General features: G+C 40.6%; 3 protein-coding genes across 4 annotated transcripts in view; 1 reads left to right on the top strand and 2 right to left on the bottom strand.

Annotated features, from left to right (window-relative positions):
- LALBA (lactalbumin alpha) overlaps nucleotides 1–9,114 on the top strand; it is a 34,095-nt gene extending 24,981 nt beyond the window's left edge. The window contains exons 1-4 of one of the 2 annotated variants that reach the window (XM_014850132.3): nucleotides 6,897–7,179; nucleotides 7,509–7,667; nucleotides 8,158–8,233; nucleotides 8,783–9,114. In XM_014850132.3, the coding sequence (XP_014705618.3) occupies nucleotides 7,047–7,179; nucleotides 7,509–7,667; nucleotides 8,158–8,233; nucleotides 8,783–8,843 (429 nt within the window). In that variant the 5' untranslated portion in view covers nucleotides 6,897–7,046 and the 3' untranslated portion in view covers nucleotides 8,844–9,114. Of the gene's footprint in view, nucleotides 1–6,896; nucleotides 7,180–7,508; nucleotides 7,668–8,157; nucleotides 8,234–8,782 lie in introns of those variants that run through there. The other variant, XM_070494596.1, reaches the window with a different exon arrangement.
- A 4,222-nt stretch (nucleotides 9,115–13,336) lies between these two features.
- On the bottom strand, nucleotides 13,337–16,047 carry LOC106836863 (olfactory receptor 8S1-like). Its single transcript, XM_014850100.3, has 2 exons — nucleotides 15,275–16,047; nucleotides 13,337–13,499 (listed from the first exon to the last, which is right to left on the bottom strand). Exons 1-2 carry the CDS (start codon nucleotides 16,045–16,047, stop codon nucleotides 13,337–13,339), a joined length of 936 nt encoding a protein of 311 aa, XP_014705586.2.
- A 5,351-nt stretch (nucleotides 16,048–21,398) lies between these two features.
- Nucleotides 21,399–24,079, bottom strand: LOC106836864 (olfactory receptor 8S1-like). The gene is made up of 2 exons (XM_044756428.1): nucleotides 23,307–24,079; nucleotides 21,399–21,561 (listed from the first exon to the last, which is right to left on the bottom strand). The coding sequence occupies exons 1-2, from the start codon at nucleotides 24,077–24,079 to the stop codon at nucleotides 21,399–21,401; spliced, it is 936 nt and encodes a 311-aa protein (XP_044612363.1).
- Nucleotides 24,080–24,630: the final 551 nt, after the last annotated feature.

The raw sequence follows: 24,630 nt of genomic DNA, 5'->3' as shown, positions 1-24,630 counted from the left end.
TCCACTATAATCTGTCCGTGACTGGATGTCGATATGTAAACATAAACTTCAGACCTGAGTGAGAACAGGCCAATGGTTTTATATTAGCATGAGAGAAGGTTACTATTATTGTTGTTGTTAATTATTTTATGCCCTCAGCCATGGCGGAGGCACATAGCTTTCCTGAGACTTTCCCTTTGCTAGAAGCCAAAGAACTAAAAGAGACTTTCCCCATCACTTTGGAGATGATATGATTATATACTTAGAAACCCTAAAATATTAGTAAAAAGTATACTAGAATTTATAATATATTTTGTGAGGTGGCCATGTAGAAGATATATTTACAAAAAAGTACTTGTTCTCTGTACTACTTATAAACACCTAGAAATGGAAAGAAGAAAATATCTCATTCACGTTAACAGTAAAAAGTGTCATATACTTAGGAATGAATTTAATAAAAAAGGTTGAATCTGTATGAAGAACACTATAATATCTTGCTGAATTATGTAAAATAAGATCTGAAAAGAGAAAAATGGGTATATTCTGAGATTAAAGATTTAACATCATAAAAAGCTACTTCTCTAAAAATTACTGTGTATATTTTATGTTAATTCTAATTTGAATGATAGCAGGTTTTGGTGGAAATTAGATGAAATATATTAAAATTTGTATGAAAAAATAAATTGGAATGTCACCATATTTTGAAAAAGAAGAATATTAGAATATATAGAATATAGAAGGAACATTTCTCACATAATAAAGGCCATGCAAATCCACAGCTAGCATCGTACTCAGTGGTGAAAGGTTGAAAGCTTTTCCTCTAAGATCAGGAACAAGACCGCTCTCTCCACTCCTATTCGACATAGTACCGGAAGTCCTAGCTAGAGCAATCAGGCAAGAAAAAGAAATAAAACGAATTCCAAGCAGAAAGGAAGAAGTAAAATAGTCTGTTTGCAGATGATCTCATCTCATATATAGAAAGTCCTAAAGACTCTGCCAAGAGACCGCTAGAACCAGTAAACGAATTCAGTAAAGTTGCAGGACACAAACTCAACATACAAAAATCAGTTGCATTTCTATACACTAACAATGAATTATCTGAAAAGGAATAAAGAAAACAATCCCATTCACAATAGCATCAAAAATAATAAAATACGTAGAAATTAATTTAACCAAGGAGGTGAAAGAACTGTACACTGAAAACTATAAGACACTGATGAAAGAAATTGAAGACACAAATAAAAGGAAAGATATCCTATGTTAGTGAATTGAAAGAATTCATATTGTTAAAATATCCATACTACACAAAGTTATCTACAGATTCAATGTAATCTTTGTCAATATTTCAATGGCAGTTTTTACAAAAATACAATAAATAATGCTAAAATTTGTATGGAACCACAAAAGACCCCAAATAGCCTAGGAAAATCTGAGAAAGAACAAAGCAAGAGGCATTGCACTTCCTTATTTCAAACTCTATTACAAAGCTATAGGAGTCAAAACAGTATGTTACAGGCATAAAACAGACACAAAGACCAATGGAACAGAATACAGAACTCAGACATAAACCTATGCATATTTGGTCAGTTAATCTTTGACAAGTAAGTTGGAATACTCAATGGGAAAAGGACAGTCTCTTCAATGAGTGGTAAGAGGAAAACTGGATATTCACCTGCAAAAGAATGTCAATTGGACTCCAATCTTATACCAGTCACAGATATTAACTTGAAATGGATTAAGGACATAAATGTAAGACCTGAAATGATAAAACTCCTAGTGGAAAAGATAGGGAAAAAGCTTCTTGACATTGGTCTTGGCAATGATTTTTTGGATATGACACCAAAAGCACAAGCAACAAAAGCAAAAATAAACAAGTGGGTTCACATTAAACTAAAAAGCTTCTGCACAGCAGAGGAAGCAATCAACAAAATGAAAAGGCAACCTACAGAATAGGAGAAAATATTGGCAAACCATACACTGATAAGGGGTTAGTATAAAAAATATAAAAAGGATTCATATAGGGGCTGGCCCGGTGGCGCAGCAGTTAAGTTTGCATGTTCTGCTTCTCTGTGGCCCAGGGTTCGCTGGTTCGGATCCCGGGTGCAGACATGGCACCACGTGGCAAAAGCCATGCTGTGGTAGGCGTCCCACGTATAAAGTAGAGGAAGATGTGCATGAATGTTAGTTCAGGGCCAGTCTTCCTCAGCAAAAAGAGGAAGATTGGCAGTACTTAGCCCTGGGCTAATCTTCCTCAAAAAAAAAAAAAAGAATAAAAATTAAAAAGGATTCATATAACCCAACAGTAAAAAATCAAAAAACAGCAAAAAACTCAACAAAATAATCTGATTAAAAAATGGGCAGAGGACATGAACAGACATTTTTCCAAAGAAGACATACAAATGGTACGTGAAAAGATGCTCAACATTACTAATCATCAAGGAAGTGCAAATTGAAACCACAATGAGATATCACCACACATCTCTTAGAATGACTATTATCAGCAAGACAAGAGATGTTGGTGAGAATGTGGAGAAAAGGGAACCCTTATGCACTGTTGGTAGGAAGTAAATTGGTACACCCAGTAGAGAAAAAAGTATGGAAGTTCCTCAAAAAAGTTAAGAATAGAACTATAATATGATCCAACAATCCCACTGCTGGGTATATATCCAAAGGAAATGAAATCACAATCTTGAAGAGATATCTAAATCTCTTTATTGCAGCATTATTCACAATTGCCAAGATATGGAAACAATCTAAGTGTCTATCAATGGATGAATGGATAAAGAAAATGTGGTAAATATACACACACATATACACACAATGGAATATTATTCAGCCTTGAAAAAGAAGGAAATCCCACCACTTGCAACAACATAGGTGGTCCTTAAGGGCATTATCCTAAGGGAAATGTCAGATAGGGAAAGACAATTACTATATGATCTCACTCATACGTGGAACTAAAAATACCGAACTCATAGAAACAGAGAATAGAGTGATGGTTTCCAGGGGTTGGGGGTAGGGAAATGTGAAGATGTTGGTCAAAGGGTAAGACCTTCAGTTACAAGATGAATATCTTCTGGAGAATTTAATGTACAGCATGGTGACTCTAACTAATAATACTATATTACATACTTGAAAGTTGCTATGACAGTAGATCTTAAATGTTCTCGTCACACATGCACCCACATGAATGATAGTTATGTAAGGGGATGGAGGTGTTAAGTAACCTTATTATGGTAATTATTTCATAATACATACATGTATCAAATCATCACATCGTACACCTTAAACTTACACAATGTTGTATGTCGGTTATATTGCAATAAAACTAGAAAAAAAGAATATGAGAGAGAATGCACAAATCTGGCAAAATGTTGACAGTGGGTGAATCTATGGGTATAAGGCATATGTGAGTTTATTATAATATTTGTATATGTGAGTTTATTATAATATTTTTACAACTTTTATGTAGGTTTAAATTATTTTTGAAAATTAAAAGTTCGATTAATTTTCTAAAAAAAAGAGAATAACAAGGAAGACTTGTCATACCAGATATCAGAACATAGCAAATGTCCCATTGGCATCTTAGTACTACAATGTTAGTACTACACTACCACTAAATGAAATCAACAAGACATTTATGTTAGAATAGACAAATATGACAAGTTGAACAGAAGAGGAAATCAGATGGAATTTCAGGTGGATTAAATTTTTTTAAAATGAATAGCAAAACAATATGTGTGTATAAAAATACAACAATTGACAAAAATATGGATGGATATATGGTAGACTGTTAATATGAGTTAATGGACAATGTGTGGAAGAGAAGAAATGAGAAGGGGAGAGGGAAGCCAATCAGAAAAGGAAAAAAAGTACCACATTAACAAAAAGCAGGATGTAGATTCTATCATAGGTATTGATGTATAATTATATAAATACATGTTTATTTAAAAATAGACATTTAATAAATTAAAAAAGCTATCTATTGAGTTTTGCATAGAAATTTCATAACATTCTTGGAAATTACATGCATATCAATTTGTTTTAGCTAATATTCAATTAAGAAGGCCAAGTTCATTTTAGTTAGTGTATTTTAAAATAATTTATGTGTTTTGGTTTACATTTGTATATTTGCATTTTTTGCTGATACTATTCTCGATTCACGAAAATAAAGCGATTCTTCATTTAAGCATAAAAGCATTTATAAACTAGACTTTTGGTGGTGAACACGATGTAGCCTGCACAGGAGTTGAAACATAATGATGTACATCTAAAATTTATATAATGTTATAAACCCGTTACTTTCATAAAAAAGACTAAAAACTACCCCCAACCCCTCCAAACCCAAAACAACAACACAACAACAACAACAAAAGCAGTTATAGAAACAATTCAAAATACTCCCATGTAAATTGAGCGTAGGCCTTTGGTGTGGATATAGAATGTGAACCCACAGTGCTAAGTAACTTTGCAAGGACTTTTGCACAAGCAACCAAAAAAGGAAAGCGCTGATAGAAAGCACTCCTTCTCCAAATCTTGTTTGCTTTAAATAACTTTCTAATTCAATGAGGAAATTTGTCTGAAATTTGGGTCTCAAGTCCAAGATCTAGCTTCATTGTCTGTTTAGTGATAATTTACCCGAATTATGGGAGGAAGTAGCACAAGGTGAGTATATTCACAGTAAGAAGTAATGATCAATATTATTGTGGCCCGTCCCAAGGGTCTTCCCTCCAAATGGTTGCCCTGGGCTTTCTCTATAAACTATGCTCACCTACGAACTACTAGTTTCGAATGTCTTCTGCTAAATGTGTTTTGAATCAGGTGCTTCTGATTCCATAATTTCTAGAATTTCTCCAAAAAGGACTGGTTTGAGAAACCCTGATTTTTACCACAGCATTTGAAAGAATGGACATAGCTTCCTAGCATATTTCTGAAAAATCCAGTATGTTGTAAATGCCTCAGATCTCAGTCTACATGCAGAGCACCCTGACTAAAGCTCTCTGGCAAGGAAGATTTTGGCAGGAGGTTTCCTCCATTAGCTGTACTCGCGTCTTTCCATACAGCTCCTCTTTCAGTGCTGGGGTCCTTGTTTGTTGTCCTTCTTTGGTCTATCTCCAAGATTCTACATCTTGCTCTGAATGTTTGTAATGTTCCCATTAGAATCTTCTATCTTCTTTTCCAGATGACCCCCAGACATGCTATTTTACAAACATTTCTAGGAAAATAATGGTTCCTCTTGCCCGGGGCACGTTTATTTTCTTTTCTGCACTTAACTGTGGTTCCTGACCTGGATACTCCTTTTTATTGCTTACAGGGAAAGGCAGAGGTACAACCAAATTATAGGCAAGCAGGCTGCTGCCTTAAGTTTTGACTTGGCTGGAAATGTAGAAAGTCCCAGTGGTTCCTAATACCCTGGCCTGCTATTTTATTCTTTCACAGGTACTTAGCCCATAGCCCAGGACAGAAGGTGTTTTACACTAGACTCCAATACTAGAAAGAGTAGTCCTCAGGACTAGCTTTTATTTTATTTTTTTCCAGTATTGAAATCATAAAGGTTTATAACTTTGTATAATTTCGAGTGTACATTATTATTTATCAATTTCTGTATAAGCTGCATTGTGCTCACCACCAGTAGTCTACTTTTTATCTGTCACCATACATATGTGCCCCTCTACCCTTTTCTCCCACCCCTCAGCCCCTTCCCCTCTGCAAGCACTAATCTGTTCTCTTTATCCATGTGTTTGTTTATCTTTCACATAGGAGTGAAATCATGCAGTGTCTTTCTCTGTCTGGCTTATTTCGAGGACTGGTTTTTCTTATCTGTCCCTCTCCCACATGGTTCAAGGTCAATCTCTCACTCCCAGACATATTCTCAACCATACTTGCTTAGCTTAGTGTGATAGAATTCCTATTCCTGTCCTTCATGCACCCTTTCAATGCCTCTAGGTGAAATGGAGGAGAAACACAATGTAGCACTTTTGCTGTGTTTCTGATCATGTATCTCTTTGCTATCAGGACCTTCTGCTTATCTCTTTTGGCACACCAAGATCCTCCACACTCATTTCACTCATGCGACTTCATATACTGGTTATCCATGGTATAGAAAACAGGATAAAACTGAGAAGAGTTTGCCTTGATTCCAAAGAGTTGTAGGATATCAGTTTGCAATACCTTCAGTTTGGAGGTCTTAAATAGTTTGGTTGGAATGGATATTCCCTGAAATATAAGAAATCAGGTTTAGAGGTTGTGATAAAGAGGATATTGCAGTCTGACATGAAGGAGGCTAACAGCTATTGGCACCAATCTTTTAATCGACGTCAATATAGTATCTGATTATTTAGTGGTAGTGGTGGTTGGGGGTGGGGATCCTGACAATATCTCATAGGATAGCTAAATATTGTCATACACACTTTTCAAGTTCTCCATCTTCCTGAAATAGGAAGTCTCTGGATCCAAGTTATATCTGATTCTCATCGTCTATGTTGCCATATTCTATCCCTATTCCTGAGCCCTCAGCTGTGAACCACCATATCAAGGAACTCCTCCTGGGCTTTGTTCCATGCCTAGGTTGGCTGGACAAGTGCAAGCTCTGATCCTGGGGCCATGGCATGTGATGACATACACTCCTTTTCCATATTCTGTATGTCTCTAGGGGGATGAGGAACTTGGCCATGGAACCTTATTATATGTTCTGATTGCCTCGTTCATGTTACCCCTGAGGCTTCCTTTGTTCCTGAAGTAGGCTACTTCCTGCTTCCTAGAACCAACCTTACAAGAAACAAAGATATAAACAATGCCAAATGGGAAACTGGATCATGCTTGGAACTCTCTCTGGACAAAGAACAATACCTGGTACAGACTAAAGATTGGAGGAGGGAAAATAAAAGTGGGGTGAAATTACGGAAGGAAGCTGGCAGGCTCACCGTTTCTGTGCTGGCACAATCAGCCTTTCTTCATCCTCTTCCTGGATGTAGGACTTGGTGCCAGAACCCTTGAGGCTTTCTCCAAGAATAAAAGGAGGTGAAGCTGAGTGGTGCCCCCATTTCAGGTTCTTGGGGACAGCCAAAATGATGTCCTTCGCCTCACTGCTCCTGGTGGGCATCCTGTTCTCTGCCACCCAGGCCAAGCAATTTACAAAATGTGAGCTGTCCCAGGTGCTGAAATCCATGGATGGCTATAAAGGCGTCACTTTGCCTGAATGTGAGTTTCCTGCTGCCTCGCTTTCTTCAACTGCTTCTCTCCCCTATCCTCCTTTTCCTTCTCTTTTCTTCACTTTCATTGAATTGTCTAATAATCCTCTTATCTTGTCTGCTTATCTGTTTACTCTTTTATTACATTTATTCTCCTGTTTTTCCTTTCTGCCATTATTTGACCCTTTTTAGAACTCTTCTTTTCATCTCATCAAGATGCTTTGTGCTTTATCACATTTGGAGATTGGCCGAACAGTCTTTTTCTGTCTAGGAATACAAGTTCTCATTTGTGCTGTGCCTGGACATCTCTGTGATAACTCTTTCTCATCTTTCCTTCAGGGATCTGTACCATATTTCATAGCAGTGGTTATGACACACAAACCATAGTTAAAAATAACGGCAAAACAGAATATGGACTCTTCCAGATCAATAATAAAATGTGGTGCAGGGACAACCAGATCCTTCCATCCAGGAACATCTGTGGCATCTCCTGTAACAGTGAGTAGCTTCTTTTACTCTGTTCCTCTGTTTTTCTGTTGCCTACCCCTGGGATTATCTCCTTTTTGGTGTCAAGCACATCTCAGGCTTCACTGCCTTGGACTCCACATCAACTGTGGGACTTGAATTGTCAGTACTGAGTAAGAGGTTTTTAGAATTTTTCATGATCAACAAATCCGCAGAGAGTCCCCTGAAGTTCACTAGTAGATGATCTGAGTTGTCTGAGAATCTTGAAGTCTGATACCCTGCATTTTCAGAGTAAGTCATCTGAAGAAGTTGATAATTCCTCTGGAGACGCCCCAGAGAGGTGAAGGGAGTCCCTACCTAGGGAGAGGTATTACTGTACTGGCTTTCACAGATAGAAAGGCAACAGGCACAAACCTCCACTTCAGAGAAGTACCAGACCTACTAGATCCGGGGAAGAGGGAAACCAATTACCTTTCTGGGTAATACTTAGCTCTTTCATTCCTTTCTTTGTGACTTCCGCCAGAGTTCCTGGATGATGACCTTACTGATGACGTGATGTGTGCCAAGAAGATCCTGGATAGTGAAGGAATTGACTACTGGTGAATCTCCATTCTATTTTCTACTTTCTCCTTCCCCTCCTTCTTCTCACCCCTTTAGTCCCAGCTCCACTCCCCCCTCTATCTATATCCTGGTCATTTAATATAGAATGTAGTCTCCAAAACAAAACTCATCAATTAGACTCAGGTTTCCAATTTTAAAGCCTTCCTCATTACATTCCTATTTAGCAATTTTCCTATAAGGGTTCCCTAATAGAAGGCTGAGCTCCAGACCTCCCTTCACTTGGACTTGAACATCTAATATTAGTTCTTTAGTCCTAGACCCCAAAGCAAGCCCTTGGTACCATTGCACATCTTTTCTAGCCTTACAATTTTCTTCGTTTTTAAAGAATGGACCCTATGGCCCATTTATCCATTAAATCCATTAAAAAATGGATTTAAAAAAATATACCTTGCCACCTGGCTAGGAAAGTCTTTCTGTAATTTTGATCCATACTCTTCCACCTCAGCCCACCTGGGGATAAAGCTAGATGGGGGTTTGAGATAAGATCCTGTTAACCAACTTACCCTGTCTCCTTTTTCCATTATCAGGTTGGCTCATAAGCCCCTCTGCTCTGAGAAGCTGGAACAGTGGCTCTGCGAGGAGTTGTGAACGCCCCCTGTCTTTGCTGCTTCTGCCTTCTTTATGTTCCTGCAATTCCTCTTCCCTAAGGCTACCTCAGTTTTCTGCTTTCTACCTGCTTGAAGCTAATTTGCCTCTAAGCCCTGGGCCCTATAATGACACCACTGGACACTTGAGGACTATTCTTCAGGGATGCATGACTGGTGCACTGGAATTTTGACCCTTGCTCAGTGCCCCCAATGGCATTTTCACTACAACAATGGATTCCACTTCTGTCCTGAATAAAGGGCCTGATTATGAGTGGCTGGCTGTATTTTCTTCCTGGAGGGAGAGGGAGGAAATAGGGTGAGTAAGTGGACACTGACGCCATAGGTTATAGCCACCTTTCATCTCTACTGAAGAGGAAATAGGCTGAACTTATAACAAAGATGGAGGTTACTTTCTGTACCATTTCAATTCAACAAACTTTTATTGACCACCTGGCATATTCAAGGAACTATAGTGGGGATCCAAAGTTGGCTAAAAGGGTCTCTTCCCTCAAAGACTAGAAGGACAGACAAGATAAACAATAATAAATATAATACAGGGAGCAATGTCATAAGCATCATGAGAGAGGTTAGTAATGTGCCCTGAACATTCATAAGAGGAAAAATAGTTTATATTTGGGGAGGGAGGGCTGTGGGAAAAGGGATCAAGGAAGGATTCATGAAAGGAGTGATATTTAAGCTGGTTTTGTAATGTGGGTGGGATTTTGACAGGTGGAGATGTGGAGTGGGCAAAGGACACCAAGTGGCTCCAAGAATCTGAAATGGGTGACTTGAGGGGGTTCAGGGTAAAGGAATACCCTTCATAAAGAGCTGTGAGAAGAACTCTCTCTGGAAGCCAGAGACAAGAACAGAGGACCCTTACAGTTAGCTCAGCAACTGAAGACTCTGGACACCTGCACCCTGCACCCTTTACCCTGGATCATGCTTCACTTGTTTTTAAGGAGGATGTTTCCAGAACCTTACTTATTCTAATGATTAAGAGAAATGTGAAAAAAGGAGACTCAGGAAATTTAAGTACTAAAGTCTTTTTCTGCTGCTCAGTGATGGTCTGAACCTGGGCAAGTCATCTTCATCCTCTGTGCCTCAGTTTCCCCATCTTAAAATGAGGGTTTTGGTCTAGGTGGTTTTTATGAAATCTCTTCTTGCTTTGACAATCCAGCATTCCAAAACTCCAATTTAAATTGCTCTATTTCTGAATTAGCTGATTTATCTTCTAATTCCTGTATTCTTCTTCTTCCTGCCTTCCTAAGATGTCTAGTAAGGCTGATTACACTCCTTCCACTCCCTATACCTGCTGGGGCTTTAGGCAGTCAGACAATGCTTCTCTTGTTTCAGCACCCAATGAAGAGACCAGCTCCCAAATGAAGGCTCTATGGTCTATTTAGGGACCTATAGGGCCAGGCAAGGGGTGGAGAGGTCACTTCTCCCCTATCCTTAACGAAAACAAACTCTTTCTCAGAAGTCTTTCCCCCAATTCTACAGGGTTTTAGGAGTAACTCCTGTGTATGGGGGTGTGTGTGGCAGGGCACAGTTGGATGGCCATTCCTCCCGCTGATCTCACACATCTACTTCTTACTTATTACCCTGCCTCAGTTACACCCTCAGGAAGGCACATGCTCTGGAAAATATAAGGGACCAGCTCCACCAAGTGGCCAGAGCAGAAATGCAACTAAAGCTGGGACTGTTTTTCTCAACCCCATAACCCTGGCCTTCACGTTACAGAGAAGATCAGGAAATTTCACCTGTGTGTGTACAATATATGAGGCCATAATCTTCAGAGGACTTTGTTGAAGGAAACTGACAATAAATTTGTTTTCAGAGAGGATCTTAGCCTGAAGGTCAGAAGACAAGAACAGAGAGAAGCCAGGAAGCTGGCATAGAATTCATCTTGACTGATCAGCCCTCTTGGTCTTTGGATAAAAACAAGACAGGCAATTGCTTCTGTTCTTTTCCTGAGAGCTTTCTTGGGAGCTGAATGGGAGATAAGATGGCAGCTGAGCCTTTGTTCTACTCTCTCCAACTTCTTCTCCCCCTCTAGACCTGGAGCAAGTCTTGAACCAGGCAGGGTTCTGAAGTGGTCCAGGCTAAGGTGGGTGGTGGGGAGGCTCAGGGCAGGGGAGTCAGAGTGCACACATTCACGGAGTTCTGTGTGAGGAGCACTCAGCACGGAGCCCAACAATATGGACTCTCTTTCTCTCTTTCTGTCCTGATTTCTCCTCCATGCTACTTTCCTCTGACATCTGCGTTGTTGTGAAGGCAGGAATTTTAACGCATAAAATTAAATGTTCCTTTTCATATGTTTCTTCTTTCACTGTCCCTTCTCTCTCATTCACTCATTTTTTTTCACAGTAATTGAGAGCCTATCAGGTGACTGGACTATACTAGGCACTGGGGATACAGAAGATATTTGACAGGGATTTTACTCTCAAGACTTATATTTCAGAGGAGCACAGTCACCTTCTCCCATTTCCTAGAATCAAGTAAGAGAAAGAACTCTTCAGATAGATCCATCATTTGTTTCTTCATTCATTCCTTAATCTGTCAACAAATAGTTACTGAGGATTTACTATTTGCTATGCTCTACTTTAGGTGTTGCTTGATATGAACAAAGACAAGGGAGATACATTTATTTCATTTCATTTCTTTCTAAATTATGAAGCTGCATATCTTGCCAGGGATTTTTTGGGATGGGAGCAAAGGAGGAGCTGGGTCTCACAGTACCATCATGGGGTTCTCCCAGAATGCAGTGGGATATTTGATAGTGGTTGAATAGCTTGATTTACACTTTGTGCACAGACAGAAGTGAAAGAGAGGGAGAGGCAGAAAAGGTAGGGGAAGAAAGGACCAGAAGTGAGAGGAAAGAGCAATAGCAGTAGAAATGGCCAGTGAAGCCATGGGGATTTTCTGTTCTTTTTCCCCCCAGTTTTATTGAGAAACAATTGACATACATTGCTGTATAAGTTTAAGGTATACAGCAATACGGTTTGATTTACATATGTTATGAAATGATTATCACAATAGTTTCAGCCAACATCCATCATCCATATAGATACAGTATTAAAAAAACAAAGAAGAGGGGGCCGGTCCCGTGGCTGAGTGGTTAAGTTTGCGCGCTCTGCTTCGGCTGCCCAGGTTTTCACCAGTTTGGATCCTGGGCATGGACATGGCACCACTCATCAGGCCATGCTGAGGTGGTGTCCTATATGGCACAACCAGAAGGACCTACAACCAGAATATACAACTATGTACTGGGGGGCTTTGGGGAGAAGAAGAAGGGAAAAAACAGATTGGCAACAGATGTTAGCTCAGGTGCCAATCTTTAAAAGAAAAGGAAAAAAAGAAACGGGAAAAAAAACAAAGAATAAAAAAAAAATGTCACCTTGTGATGAGAACTCAGGATTTACTCTCTTGACAACTTTCCTATATATCATACAGCAGTGTTAACTATAGCCATCACGTTGTACATTACATCCCTAGTATTTATTTACCTTATAACTGGAATTTTGTACATTTTGACCACCTTCCTCCAATTCTCCCTTCCACCACCCTCTCCTCTAGTGACCACAAGTCTGATCTCTTTTTCTATGATTGTATTTTTAAAAAAATTTAATTTTTTTTTAGATTCCACATGTAAGTGAGATTATACAGTATTTGTCTTCCTCTGTCTGACTTACTTCACTCAGCATTCATCCACACTTCACTTCAAGATTCATCCATGTTGTTGCAAATGGTAGGATTTCCTCATGTTTATGGATGAATGATATTCCATTTTTTTTTTTTTTGAGGAAGATTAGCCCTGAGCTAACTACTGTCAGTCCTCCTCTTTTTGCTGAGGAAGCCTGGCCCTGAGCTAACATCCGTGCCCATCTTCCTCTGCTTTATACGTGGGACGCCTACCACAGCATGGCGTGCCAAGCGGTGCCATGTCCGCACCTGGGGTCCGAACCGGCGAACCTCAGACCCCTGAGAAGTGAAATGTGAGAACTTAACCGCTAGGCCACCGGGCCAGGCCCTGATATTCCATTTTATATTTGTGCTGCAACTTCTTTATCTATTCATCCATCGATGGACACTTAGGTTGTGTCCATGTCTTGGCTACTGTAAATAATGCTGCTATGAACATGGGGGTGCAGATAGCTTTTTGAGTTATTGTTTCATTTCCTTTGGATATATTCCCAGAAGTGGGATTGCTGGATCATATGATAGTTCCAGTTTTTAATTTTTTGAGGATCTTTCATACTGTTTTTGTGAAGATTTTCTTGTGTGGTGACTGGACCCCCTGTGGATGGGTGTCAGCTCCCCTGTGGAGGTTTTCCCATCTTGCTTGACAAGGGGAGGACACTGGAGTCAGGGGAGCTAGGGCTTCTGTTTTGGAAAAGAATGAATGCTGAGACAGCTGAGTGATGATAGCACTTCTTGCCTCCTCTTCCTTCCCACAACTTTTCCTCCTGTTATGCGGAAACAATGGAGCCTGGGTTAGAAGGTAAGCCTGGGCTTCCTGGCCAGCATCCTCCTCAGAGCTGCCTTCACCTCCTGGTTCTTCAGACTGTAGATGAGGGGGTTTAGCAATGGGGTCACCACACTGTACTGCACGGAGAGCACTTGCTCCAGGGCTGAGCCGGATGCTGGAGTCATGTACCTTGAAGGGAATGGCACAAAGGAGTAAACTGAGCTCAGGATAATGGTCACAATGCTGTTGACAGCCACGGTCCATCCCATCCCAGAGACTCTGCAAAGAGGGTCCTCAGAGCTGAGTTGACTATCACTGGTAGCAGCATCTAGAAATGTCTGTTTGATCAGCGAGAAGCCAGTTGTTTCCGCCTTCAAACACCTTCAAACATGAGTGATCTTATGCAGAACGTGATAGGAGCTGCCCTGAGGAAAAAGGGGATTCGGCAGCATATGAGCTGCTGCAGGTTAGAATAGAACTAATAATAGCTTCATGCATTTCTGTAGCAATTCATACTCTTGAAAGCGTCTTTCCTTAATAGCTATGACAATAATATGAGGATTTTTTCTCTTCTTTTCCTTATATATACAACTATATGTTTTCATCTTGTGATGATTATTCCTTGCAAAGCTGTATGCTTAGTCCAAGAATGTCATTGTTCCCAAAATTTATGGCTCTGGAATTACCCTCAGAATCACAACACATTATTTTTATAAGGCTTAGTGGAACAAACATTAGTCCTTTTAGGTGCAGTTTCTTTGATCAGAAAAGAAGCCAAGCTTGGTAAATGAAGAGAGAGATAAAAATGTGTTAATTGGAAGATAAAAATGTGTTAAGCACAAGATGTGAATCCAAAATAATAAGATTAAGTTTTTGGATGCATCTTCTTAAGTGTCACTAGGAGTATTTCCCAAAGACACATTACTATTTCTTTTGTGCAATGGTGTCATCATCATTGGAATGTTGTTTGTGGGTTCTGGTGTGCTTGATTAAACAAGATATTTATTTTACTGTCATTCTTCATCACCTAATTTACCCTCCTAAGATTTCTGTGAAGTAGGTAAGAGAAATCTTATTGTTCCCTATGGCGTATGTGGAAACTAAGACAGAGAGAGATGAAGAGATTTGTTCACATGCTCAGGTGAGCTCTCCTGGACCATTCCTTATCATTCTTTCCCACCCCAACTTCTCTCTATGTAACAAGCATGTGAGAAAACTATGGGGCAATTTGTGCAACTCCATCTCCACCTCACCAGTAGAGAGCCCAGCCCATCAGTTATTCTGTGTCCTAGGCTGTGAGGAGGCATCAGCTAGAGCTGCTTATGAATGAGAGAAGCATGGTAGGAAAGAGCATAAGGTTTGAAGTCAGTGAGACTTCGTTTATATTATGGCTCCACTACTAGCTTGTTCTGGGACCTTTGAGAAAATACCTGGTTACTCCTGTAACTCAGGTTTCTTACCTGAAAATGGAGTTAGCAAGTTTCTCTTGTGGTGTGATACATTCAATTGAGCTTGACCATGTAAAGCAGCTGCTGTATAGTAGCTGTCTAATAAATAGTCATAACACAAATAAACTTTGGATACATCCTCTTCCAGTAGGAAAGAAAGATGGCATCTATTTTAAGGATGATATGTTTTATTTTTTTGTCTAGCACTGAATAAAAATCTACTGAAACTCTCTGATATCCTTTCAAGGACTCCCAAATCACAGATTAATGAAAGTGGGAAAATCATTAGTCCTTGTATAGGTCGTTATTCAGAGTTAAATACTGACACCTCAGAAAGAAAATGGATTTCTTATAATTCACAAGATAGTCCACACCAGAGCCAGAACTAGAACCCAGGCCTTCTGAATTCAGTACAATTATTTTCCTGGGATTTGCAATGCCTTGTTCTATAGACCAAGGCCACTTTAGGGCAAGGAAGATACTAAATTTACATTCAGGAGGTATAGTGTGACATACCTGAAAATGCCTGAACCATAAAAGATGGTGACAACAAGAAAATGAGAAGAGCAGGTGGAGAAGATCTTGCTTCGACCCGTGGCAGAGTTGATCCTCAGGGCTGTTGTGATGATACGGGTATAGGAACCCAGCGATAGGACAAAGGTGCCAAGGCCCAGAACCACCATGGTGGTCAGGATGGTGGCGATACTAATGTGGGGGTCAGAACAGGCCAACGGGAGCACTGGGGGGAGCTCACAGGCAAAACTGTGGACCAGGTTGGGGCCACAGAAATGCTGCTGAGCCAGAAGGATGGTGTTAACCAGGCCAGTCCCCATTCCTATGGCCCAGGAGGCTCCCACCAGGCCAGTACATACCTTTCTGTTCATAGCCACTATGTACAGCAGTGGGTGGCACACAGCCTGGAACCGGTCATAGGCCATGACTGTAAGGAGGCAAGCTTCAGCAGCCCCAGAAAGTATGACCAAGGAAATCTGAGTGAAACACTCAAGGAGAGATATTGTCTTCTTTTTGGAAAGAAGGTTCTCTAGCAGTTCAGGCACGATGATCGAGGAATAGAAAGCATCCAGGAAGGAGAGGTGACGCAGGAAGAAGTACATGGGAGAGTGGAGATGGGAATCAGTACTGATCACCAGCAGCACCAGCAGGTTCCCTGTGAGGGTCAGGAGGTAGATCACCAGGAACAGTACGAAGAGTACTCCCTGGATCAGAGGGTTGTTGGATAGTCCTAGGAGAACAAACGCAGTGACTGTGGTTCTATTGCCAACTTCCATGGAGTATTTAAGTTTCCCCTCAGGGGGACAAGAACTGACAAGAATGCTCAAATGTGTTATGAGTCTCAGAGCACACCTTGGGGTGAGGCATTAGGAGCAAAGCTTCTGGGCTGACCCAGGACAGATTATGTAGCAGAGGCGACCCTGCCGTATCAGACCTGTTCAGCTCTTCAAGCTCGGGCAGTAAATTATTTGCCAAGCTGGAGAAGGTGAGAAGGAAGAGTGTAGAGCATCAGCCCTAGAAAAGAAAGAGAAGAGAACATAGATTCAGACTGGAGAAGGAAAGGAAAGAAGTTTGGTACACACTCCAAAGCACTGAGAAGTGCCGTTGTCCAGTTCCAAAAGGAACTGAGCTCAAATCGCAGGAGGGCTGACTGGTATAGTGAATTAGCAATAGACATTCTAGCTGACCATCTGGCTTACAGACATGATGAATATTTGAGTGATTGATAGAGGTATTGTGACCCCTGCTGATGTTGCAAGACCTTTTTCTGCCACTGTAAGTGCGTGAGGAAGTCACTTGAGTTTCTCATTTAAAAACACCCAAAACCAATCAGGGAAAACTAGATGGTTTCCTCAATCGGTTCCAGCTCAGACATTCTAAAGATTGGGGGCGAGTTTTCCTCGGGTAGCTCTGGTAGTACATAGAAGCCCCCTTTCCCCTTCTGTGTTATCTCAAGCAGAAGCGGCATGCAATCAGTGTGCTGGTTTCATGGAGGAAGCCTTCACAAAGGAGGTGAGTGCTGTGCACTTCAGTTACTCCAAGGCCTTTCCATCCCACGGTTTCCGTGAATCTGTAACATCTACTGTTGGCACTGTAATCTCAGTAACACGAAAGTCCATGAAGACTGTGCTATTCTCTGAGTTGGTAACAGTATATTTGGATCAAGCCAATTTTAACCTGCACTATCATCTGTTTATCACAAGGATGACAACTGTCAAAATAAAAAAAAAGAGGAGAGATAAAAACACACCTAGGACACATGTTAAAATGGGCAGTTATAGGTCTATTCTAGTCTAGTCCAGACCTCTACTCTAGGTTTCCTCTAGTCTAGACCAGAGGAAGGTAAAGTGGTCACCCCTCCCTCTTCCTTGATGGGCAACTCAGGAAGATGATAAATGAGGACCTGATCTCTGTTCATGGCTTGTATACTTGCGGGTTTCCAGGGTGGGTAGTTAGGAGATGATGGACTTGAATAAGAAGGAAATTGTCTTTACGTGGTCTCCCTAGGCCAACAAGAGATGCTCTCGCTGGAGGATATCTGAATGGCATCCTTTCCAACTCTGGGGCAAAAGCCACAATTATATCTAGGGCTCTGTGGGCTTTCTTCAACTTTGTCCTTCCTTTAGAAGATGTAGGGGTGGAACTTCTGGGCAAGGAAATATCCCTATAGTGTTTCTGTCCAAGGAGAAGTCTTCTTGGCTCTGCCTTCCACGTAACGATGGGCAGAGGGACTTGATCTCAGGTGTAGACCTTGGAGAGTGAGAGAGGTCCCTGGAGAGCCCTTAAGCAGGAGGCCTGCTCTGAGTCTGAATGAGTTCTCCAGGGCTAAGTATTCTTCCCCTGTGTCACTCTTGTTTCAGTGGGTTGCATCATACAAGAAAGGTCCTAAGGTGGCCAATAATTTCTAAAGATAAAAATATAGAGTTCTAAGATTTCCTAGTTCTAAGGCTTGGAATTTCCTCCTTTCCTTCCTTCTTTCTATCCTGCCTCCCTCCCTCCTTCCCTCCCTCCCTCTGTCTGTTCTTCCCTTCCTTCCCATTTTCTTATGTTTTAAGTAATATTTATGATTATGAAAATAAGATAATGATAAAATATAAAAATGGGAAATGATATTGACGATATTTTGAAAGAAATTAAAGATTTTAAAAAATAATATTTGATGACAACTGGACTTTCTTGTTTTTTTTTTTTAAATGTTTTTTGGTAAGGAAGATTGGCTCTGAACTAACATCTGTTGCCAATCTTCCTCTGTTTTTTTTTGTCTTCTCCAAAGCCCCAGTTTATAGTTGTACATCCTAGTCGTAAGTCATTCCAGTTCTTCTATGTGGGATGTGGCCACAGCGTGGCTTGATGAGCAGTGTGTATGTCCGTGTGCAGGATCCAAATAGGCAAACCCCATTCCTCCAAAGCAGACTGAGGGAACTTAACCACTTGGCCACAGGGCTGGCCCCTAAAGATATTTTAAAGATAATAAAAGAGAACAAAATTTTATCATGTTATCTAAAATGAATTCTTGTATTTGTTGCAATTTAAATAAAGTCCAAGTAGATTAAAAACTTAAAAAAAAGATTTTAAGGGCCAACCTGGTGGTGAAGCAGTTAAGTGCACGTGTTCCACTTTGGTGGCTCGGGGTTCACCAGGTCAGATCCCGGGTGCGGACATGGCACTGCTTGGCAAGCCATGTTGTGGTAGGCGTCCCATGTATGAAGGAGAGGAGGACAGGCATGGATGTTAGCTCAGGGCCAGTCTTCCTCAGCAAAAAGAGGAGGACTGGCAGCAGATGTTAGCTCAGGGCTAATCTTCCACCAAAAAAAAAAAAAAAAAAGATTTTAATTGTGGTAAAAACTCTTTATTGTGGGCAAATTTAAACACATACAGAAGTAGAAAGAATAGTGCAATAATCCCTCTGTATCTGTCACCCAGCTTCCAACAATTACCAGCTCCTTGATTGTTGCCCAGCTTGGACCACTTCGGGATGAAAAACGTGGTCTCTACATTATATGAAGAGTCATGTCTCTAAAACATGGGAAAGCTCTATTACTGAAAGGTAGAAGGGAAGGGCAGGTACTGGAGGGCAATTATCAGTCTTTGCTGTGGGTGAGGGTTGAAGGGTTGTTGATTGAGGAAGTCCCTAGGAAATCACTAAGCAGCTGAATAGCAGGAACTCGGGCCTTTCACTCTGGGCCATCCAGACATCTCTGGCCCTGAGAGACAAATGATCTTTTATTTTGTTTGATTCCTTGTATTGTGGGACCTCTTCTGTACCAGCTTAGCTTTTATCGTCCTAAAATAAATTTTCTAACTAACCCAAATTGCTTCCAACTTCCCACCATCAAAAAGAAACTTGCAATAGACTTTTTCTTTTGCCTTCAGGAGCATGTTTATTGTGTTAGAGATGATACGTCAGGGCTCTCTGAGCTACGAAGGGTAAAAGGAAATCCTCTCAGTACAAACTGAGAAAGGTAACAGGGAAAACATTTTCACAGCAGCATGAACCACAAACTCAGAAGTAGATCTGGATTTACTACAAATGACACAATTCCTAGTCAATTTGGCTACTTTTATAACTTAATTCAGACAGTGAGTTAGGCTGAAATGCACTGTGACATTTGGTGGGCTTCAGGACCTTCAGTACATCACAAAATATATTTTGGTATGCCAAAGAAGCAAGACTTTCAAGCAGGCATTTTAAACATAACTAATCTACAGCTACAAGCTTCTACTCTTTTCCTTTATTTTCTTATTTTTTCTGTGATTAACATATATCCATTGTGTACTAATTTTGAAGGAAGGTAATTGAAATGTCAGCCTATTGATGAACAATATACAGTGTACAGGGGGTGAAGGTTTGCGGCAAAGTAAAAGTTGTTCATTGGATTTAGCAATCAACGGGTTCATCGGTGCATCTATAAGAGTGGTTTTAAAAGAGTAGTGGGGACAGGAGCCCCACTGCATTTGAATAAGAATTAAAGGACATTTATGTGTCCATTATACACCAATAAAGCTAAATTAAAAAAAAACAATTGAAAGGCAAAGAAAACCTGGAGAAATAAATAAGGATCATTCTTTCAAAATGTGTGACAGTGAATCTGGTGCCTGGGATCCAGGCAGGGCGCACAGTGGCTGCTGCTGTTTTTCCAGATGGGAGAGAATGGATGTAGCACACTTATGCTGAGTTGAGAGAGTCGTTGAAGATATTAGATGAGAGAGGACACACATGATAAAATAAGATTTCTGAGGAAAAAAGTGGATGGAATTCAGCTCCTGACTGGAGAGATAGGTCTTTGAAAGGAAGCAGAATACTATTTTCCAGTTAGCAAGAAGGAAGAAAACTGGTACTTTTGTTGCAGAAATGAAGACAGAGGTATGGATTTGATCTGTGAAAGAGATATAGAAGTGATATGCTATTGTGAAATGTTTACAGAATCAAATACATTTTTCCTTTTGTTCTATAACTTATATATAAGTAGTAGTAGCATGTTTTTGCAGATATCACAATTAGTGACCCACAGGCCAATCTTTGCTCACAGAAACGTTTTGTTTATTCCTCGGAGAAAGTAGAGGACTCCAAATAAATTCGAGACTTCTGTCTTGTTTTGAAAAATTGAAACTATTCTTTTTTCTCCCAGTTTTTTTGAGAAATAATTGACATACATCACTGTATAAGTTTAAGGAGTACAGCATGATGGTTTGATTTACATACATTGTGAAATAATTGCTACAGTAGGTTTGCTAACATCCATCATCTCATATAGATATAATGAAAAGAAGAGAAGAAAAGAAAAAGGAAAAAAATTCTCTTGTGATGGGAACTCTAAGGATTTACTCTTTTAACAACTTTCCTATATATCGTACAGCAGTACAAAGCATAGTTGTTATGTTGCCCATTACATCCATAGCACTTATTTATCTTATAACTGGAAATTTGTACCTTTTGACTACCTTCCTCCAATTTTCCCTCTCCTCACCCTCCGCTTCTGGTACCCACAAGTCTGATCTCTTTTTCTATGAGTTTATTTTTTAAAAATTAAGTTTTTAGATTCCACATGTAAGTGAGATCATACAATATTTGTCTTTCTCTGTCTGACTTATTTCACTTGGCATAATGCCTTCAGGGTCCATCTACGTTGTTGCAAATGGTAGGATTTCCTCATTTTGTATTGAGTGAATCACACTCCATTGTGTATATCACAACTTCTTTATCTTTTCAATCATCAATGAATACTTAAATTGTTTCCATGTCTTAGCTACTGTAAATAATGCTGCTATGAACATGGGGGGTGCAGATAGCTTTTTGAGTTAGTGTTGTCGTTTCCTTTGGATATATTTCCAGAAGTGGAATTGCCAGATCATATGATAGTTCTAATTTTTAATTTTTGAGATGCTTCATACTATTTTTGTGAAGATTTTCTTGTGTGGTGACTGAACCCCCTGTGGATGGGTGTCATCCCCTCTGTGGAGGTTTTCCCATCTCATTTGACTTGGGGAGGACTTTGGGGTCAGAGGAACTAACCCTTCTGTTTTGGAATGAAAGAATGCTGAGACAGCTGAGTGATGATAGTGCTTCTCGCCTCCTCTTCCTTCCCACAACTTTTCCTCCTGTTATGCGGAAACAATGGAGCCTGGGTTAGAAGGTAAGCCTGGGCTTCCTGGCCAGCATCCTCCTCAGAGCTGCCTTCACCTCCTGGTTCTTCAGACTGTAGATGAGGGGGTTTAGCAATGGGGTCACCACACTGTACTGCACGGAGAGCATGTGTTCCAGGGCTGAGCCGGATGCTGGAGTCATGTACCTCGAAGGAAATGGCACAAAGGAGTAAACTGAGCTCAAGACAATGGCCACAATAGTGCTGGCAGCCACGGTCGGTCCCATCCCAGAAACTCTGCAAAGAGGGTCCTTAGAGCTGAGTCATCTATCATTGGTGACAGCATCTAGAAATGACAGTATGATCAGTGAGAAGTCAGTCACTTCTGCCTCGAAACACCTCCAAATATGAGTGATCTTATGCAGAAAATGATGGGAAAGAGAAAGTCCTTCCGCACATCAAGTGCTACAGGTTAGAATAGAGCTAATAATAGCATCTTTCCTTGATAGTTAAGATGATAATATGAGGGTTTTCTCTCTTCTTTTCCCTATATATACAACTATTTGTTCTCATCTTGTGATGATTATTCCTTGCAAAATTGTATGCTTAATCCAATAAAGTCATTGTTCCCAACATTTATGACTGGAATTACTCTCAGAATCACAGCACCTTATTATTATAATGCTTAGTGGAACAAACATTCGTCATTTCAGGTGCATTTTCTTTGGTCTTCAAAAGAAGTCAAGCTTGGTAAATAAAGTGGAAATGAAAGTGTATGGAACACATGAAACGAATCTAAAATAATAAGAATAAGTTTTGGATGCATGTTGTTAAGTGTCACTGGGAGTACTTCACAAAGAAGCATTACATTTACTTTGTATTTGCTTTTTGTTTGTTGGTGCCGTCACCATTGGAATGTTCTGTGTGGGTTCTGGTGTGCTTGCTTAAAAAAGATATTTATTTTACTGTCATTCTTCATCATCTAATTTATCCCTCCTGACATTTCTGTGACGTAGGTAGGAGAAATTTTATTGTCTCCTTATTATATATGAGGAAACTCAGACAAAGGGTGACGAAAAGATTTGTTTAAAGTCTTAGGTGAGCTCTCCTGGACCATTCCTTATCAGTCTTTCCCACCCCAACTTCTCTCCACGTAACAAGCATGTGAGAAAACTATGGAGCAATTTGTGCAACTCCATCTTCACCTCACCAGTAGAGAGCCCAGCCCATCAGTTGTTCTGTGTCCTAGGCTGTGAGGAGGCATCAGCTAGAGCTGCTTATGTTTGAGAGAAGCACGGTAGGAAAGAGTGTAAGGTTTGAAGTCAGTGAGACTTGGTTTATACTATGTCTCCATTACTAGCTTGTTCTGGGACCTTTGAGAAAATACCTGGTTATTCCTATAAGTCAGAGATCTTACCTGAAAAAGAGGTTAGCAAGTTTCTCTTGCAGTGCGATACACACTAAAATTAAGCTTGACCATGTAAAGCAGCCGCTGTATAGTATGTGTCTAATAAATAGTTATGACACAAATATGCTTTGGATACATCCTCTTCCAACAGGAAAGAAATATGGCATCTGTTTTAAGGATGACATTTTATATTTTTTTGTCTAGCATTGAATAAAAATCTTCTGAAAGCTCTCTGATTGCCTTTTGAGAACTCCCAAATCATAGGTGAATGAAAATAGGAAATACTCCATTTATGCTCATTTATGCTTCATTTATGCTTATTTATGCTCATTTTTCAGAGTTAGATATTGAAGCCTCATAAAGAAAATAGATTTTTTAATAATTCACACAGCTAGTGCACAGCAGAGTCAGAACTAGAATGCAGGCCCTCTGAATTCCAGTACAATTATTTTCCTGGGACTTTGCAATGCTCTGTTCTATAGACTAATGCCACTAGGGTGAGGAATATCCTACATTTATAATAGGGGAGTGTAGTATGACATACCTGAAAATTCCAGAACCATAAAAGATGGTGACCACAAGAATATGAGAAGAGCAGGTAGAGAAGATCTTGTTCCGACCCGTAGCAGAGTTGATCCCCAGGGCTGTTGTGATGATACGGGTGTAGGAGCCCAGCAGCAGGACAAAATTTCCAAGGCCTAGGACCATCATGGTGGTAAAGATGGAGGCGATGCTAATGTAGGGGTCAGAACAGGCCAACAGGAGCACTGGGGGAGCTTCGCAGGCAAAACTGTGGACAAGGTTGGGGCCACAGAAATGCTGCTGAGCCAGAAAGATAGTGTCAACTAAGCCAGTCCCAATTCCTATGGCCCAGGAGGCTCCCACCAGGCCAGTACATACCTTCCTGTTCATAGCCACCATGTACAGCAGTGGGTGGCACACAGCCTGGAACCGGTCATAGGCCATGACTGCAAGGAGGCAAGCCTCAGTGGCCCCAGAAATTATGACCAAGGAGATCTGAGTGAAACACTCAAGGAGAGATATAGTCTTCTTCTTGGAAAGAAGATTCTCTAGCAGTTTAGGCACGATGATCGAGGAATAGAAAGCATCCAGGAAGGAGAGGTGACGCAGGAAGAAGTACATGGGAGAGTGGAGATGGGAATCAGTACTGATCACCAGCAGCACCAGCAGGTTCCCTGTGAGGGTCAGGAGGTAGATCACCAGGAACAGTACGAAGAGTACTCCCTGGATCAGAGGGTTGTTGGATAGTCCTAGGAGAACAAACGCAGTGACTGTGGTTCTATTGCCAACTTCCATGGAGCATTCAAGTTTCCCCTCAGGGGGACAAGGACTGACAAGAATGCTGAAATGTGTTATGAGTCTCAAAGCATGCCTTGGGGTGAGGCATTAGGAGCAAAGCTTCTGGGCTGACCCAGGACAGATTATGTAGCAGAGGTGACCCTGCCGTATCAGACCTGTTCAGCCCTTCCAGTCTCAGGGCAGAAACCTATTTGCCAAGCTGGAGAAGGTGAGAAGGAAGAGTGTAGAGCATCAGCCCTAGAAAGGAAAGAAAAGAGAACAGAGATTATTCAGACTGGAGAAGGAAGAGAAGGAAGTGGGGAACAGACTCTAGAGCACTGAGAAGTGCTGTTCTCCACTTCCAAAAGGAACTGAGCTCAAACCACAGAAGGGCTGATTGGTCTAGTGAATTAGCAGTAGTCATTCTAGCTGACCATTTGGCTTACAGACATCATGAATGTTTGAGTGATTGATAGAGGTATTGTGACCCCTGCTGATGTTGCAAGACCTTTCTCTGCCACTGTAAGTTTGTGAGGAAGTGACTTGAGTTTCTCATTTAGAAAAACCCA

This window comes from Equus asinus, chromosome 22 (genome assembly GCF_041296235.1).
Source record: "Equus asinus isolate D_3611 breed Donkey chromosome 22, EquAss-T2T_v2, whole genome shotgun sequence".
Lineage (NCBI taxonomy): Eukaryota > Metazoa > Chordata > Mammalia > Perissodactyla > Equidae > Equus > Equus asinus.
Note: the sequence above shows the minus strand (reverse complement) of the source record. Positions and strands in the feature narration are given on the sequence as shown.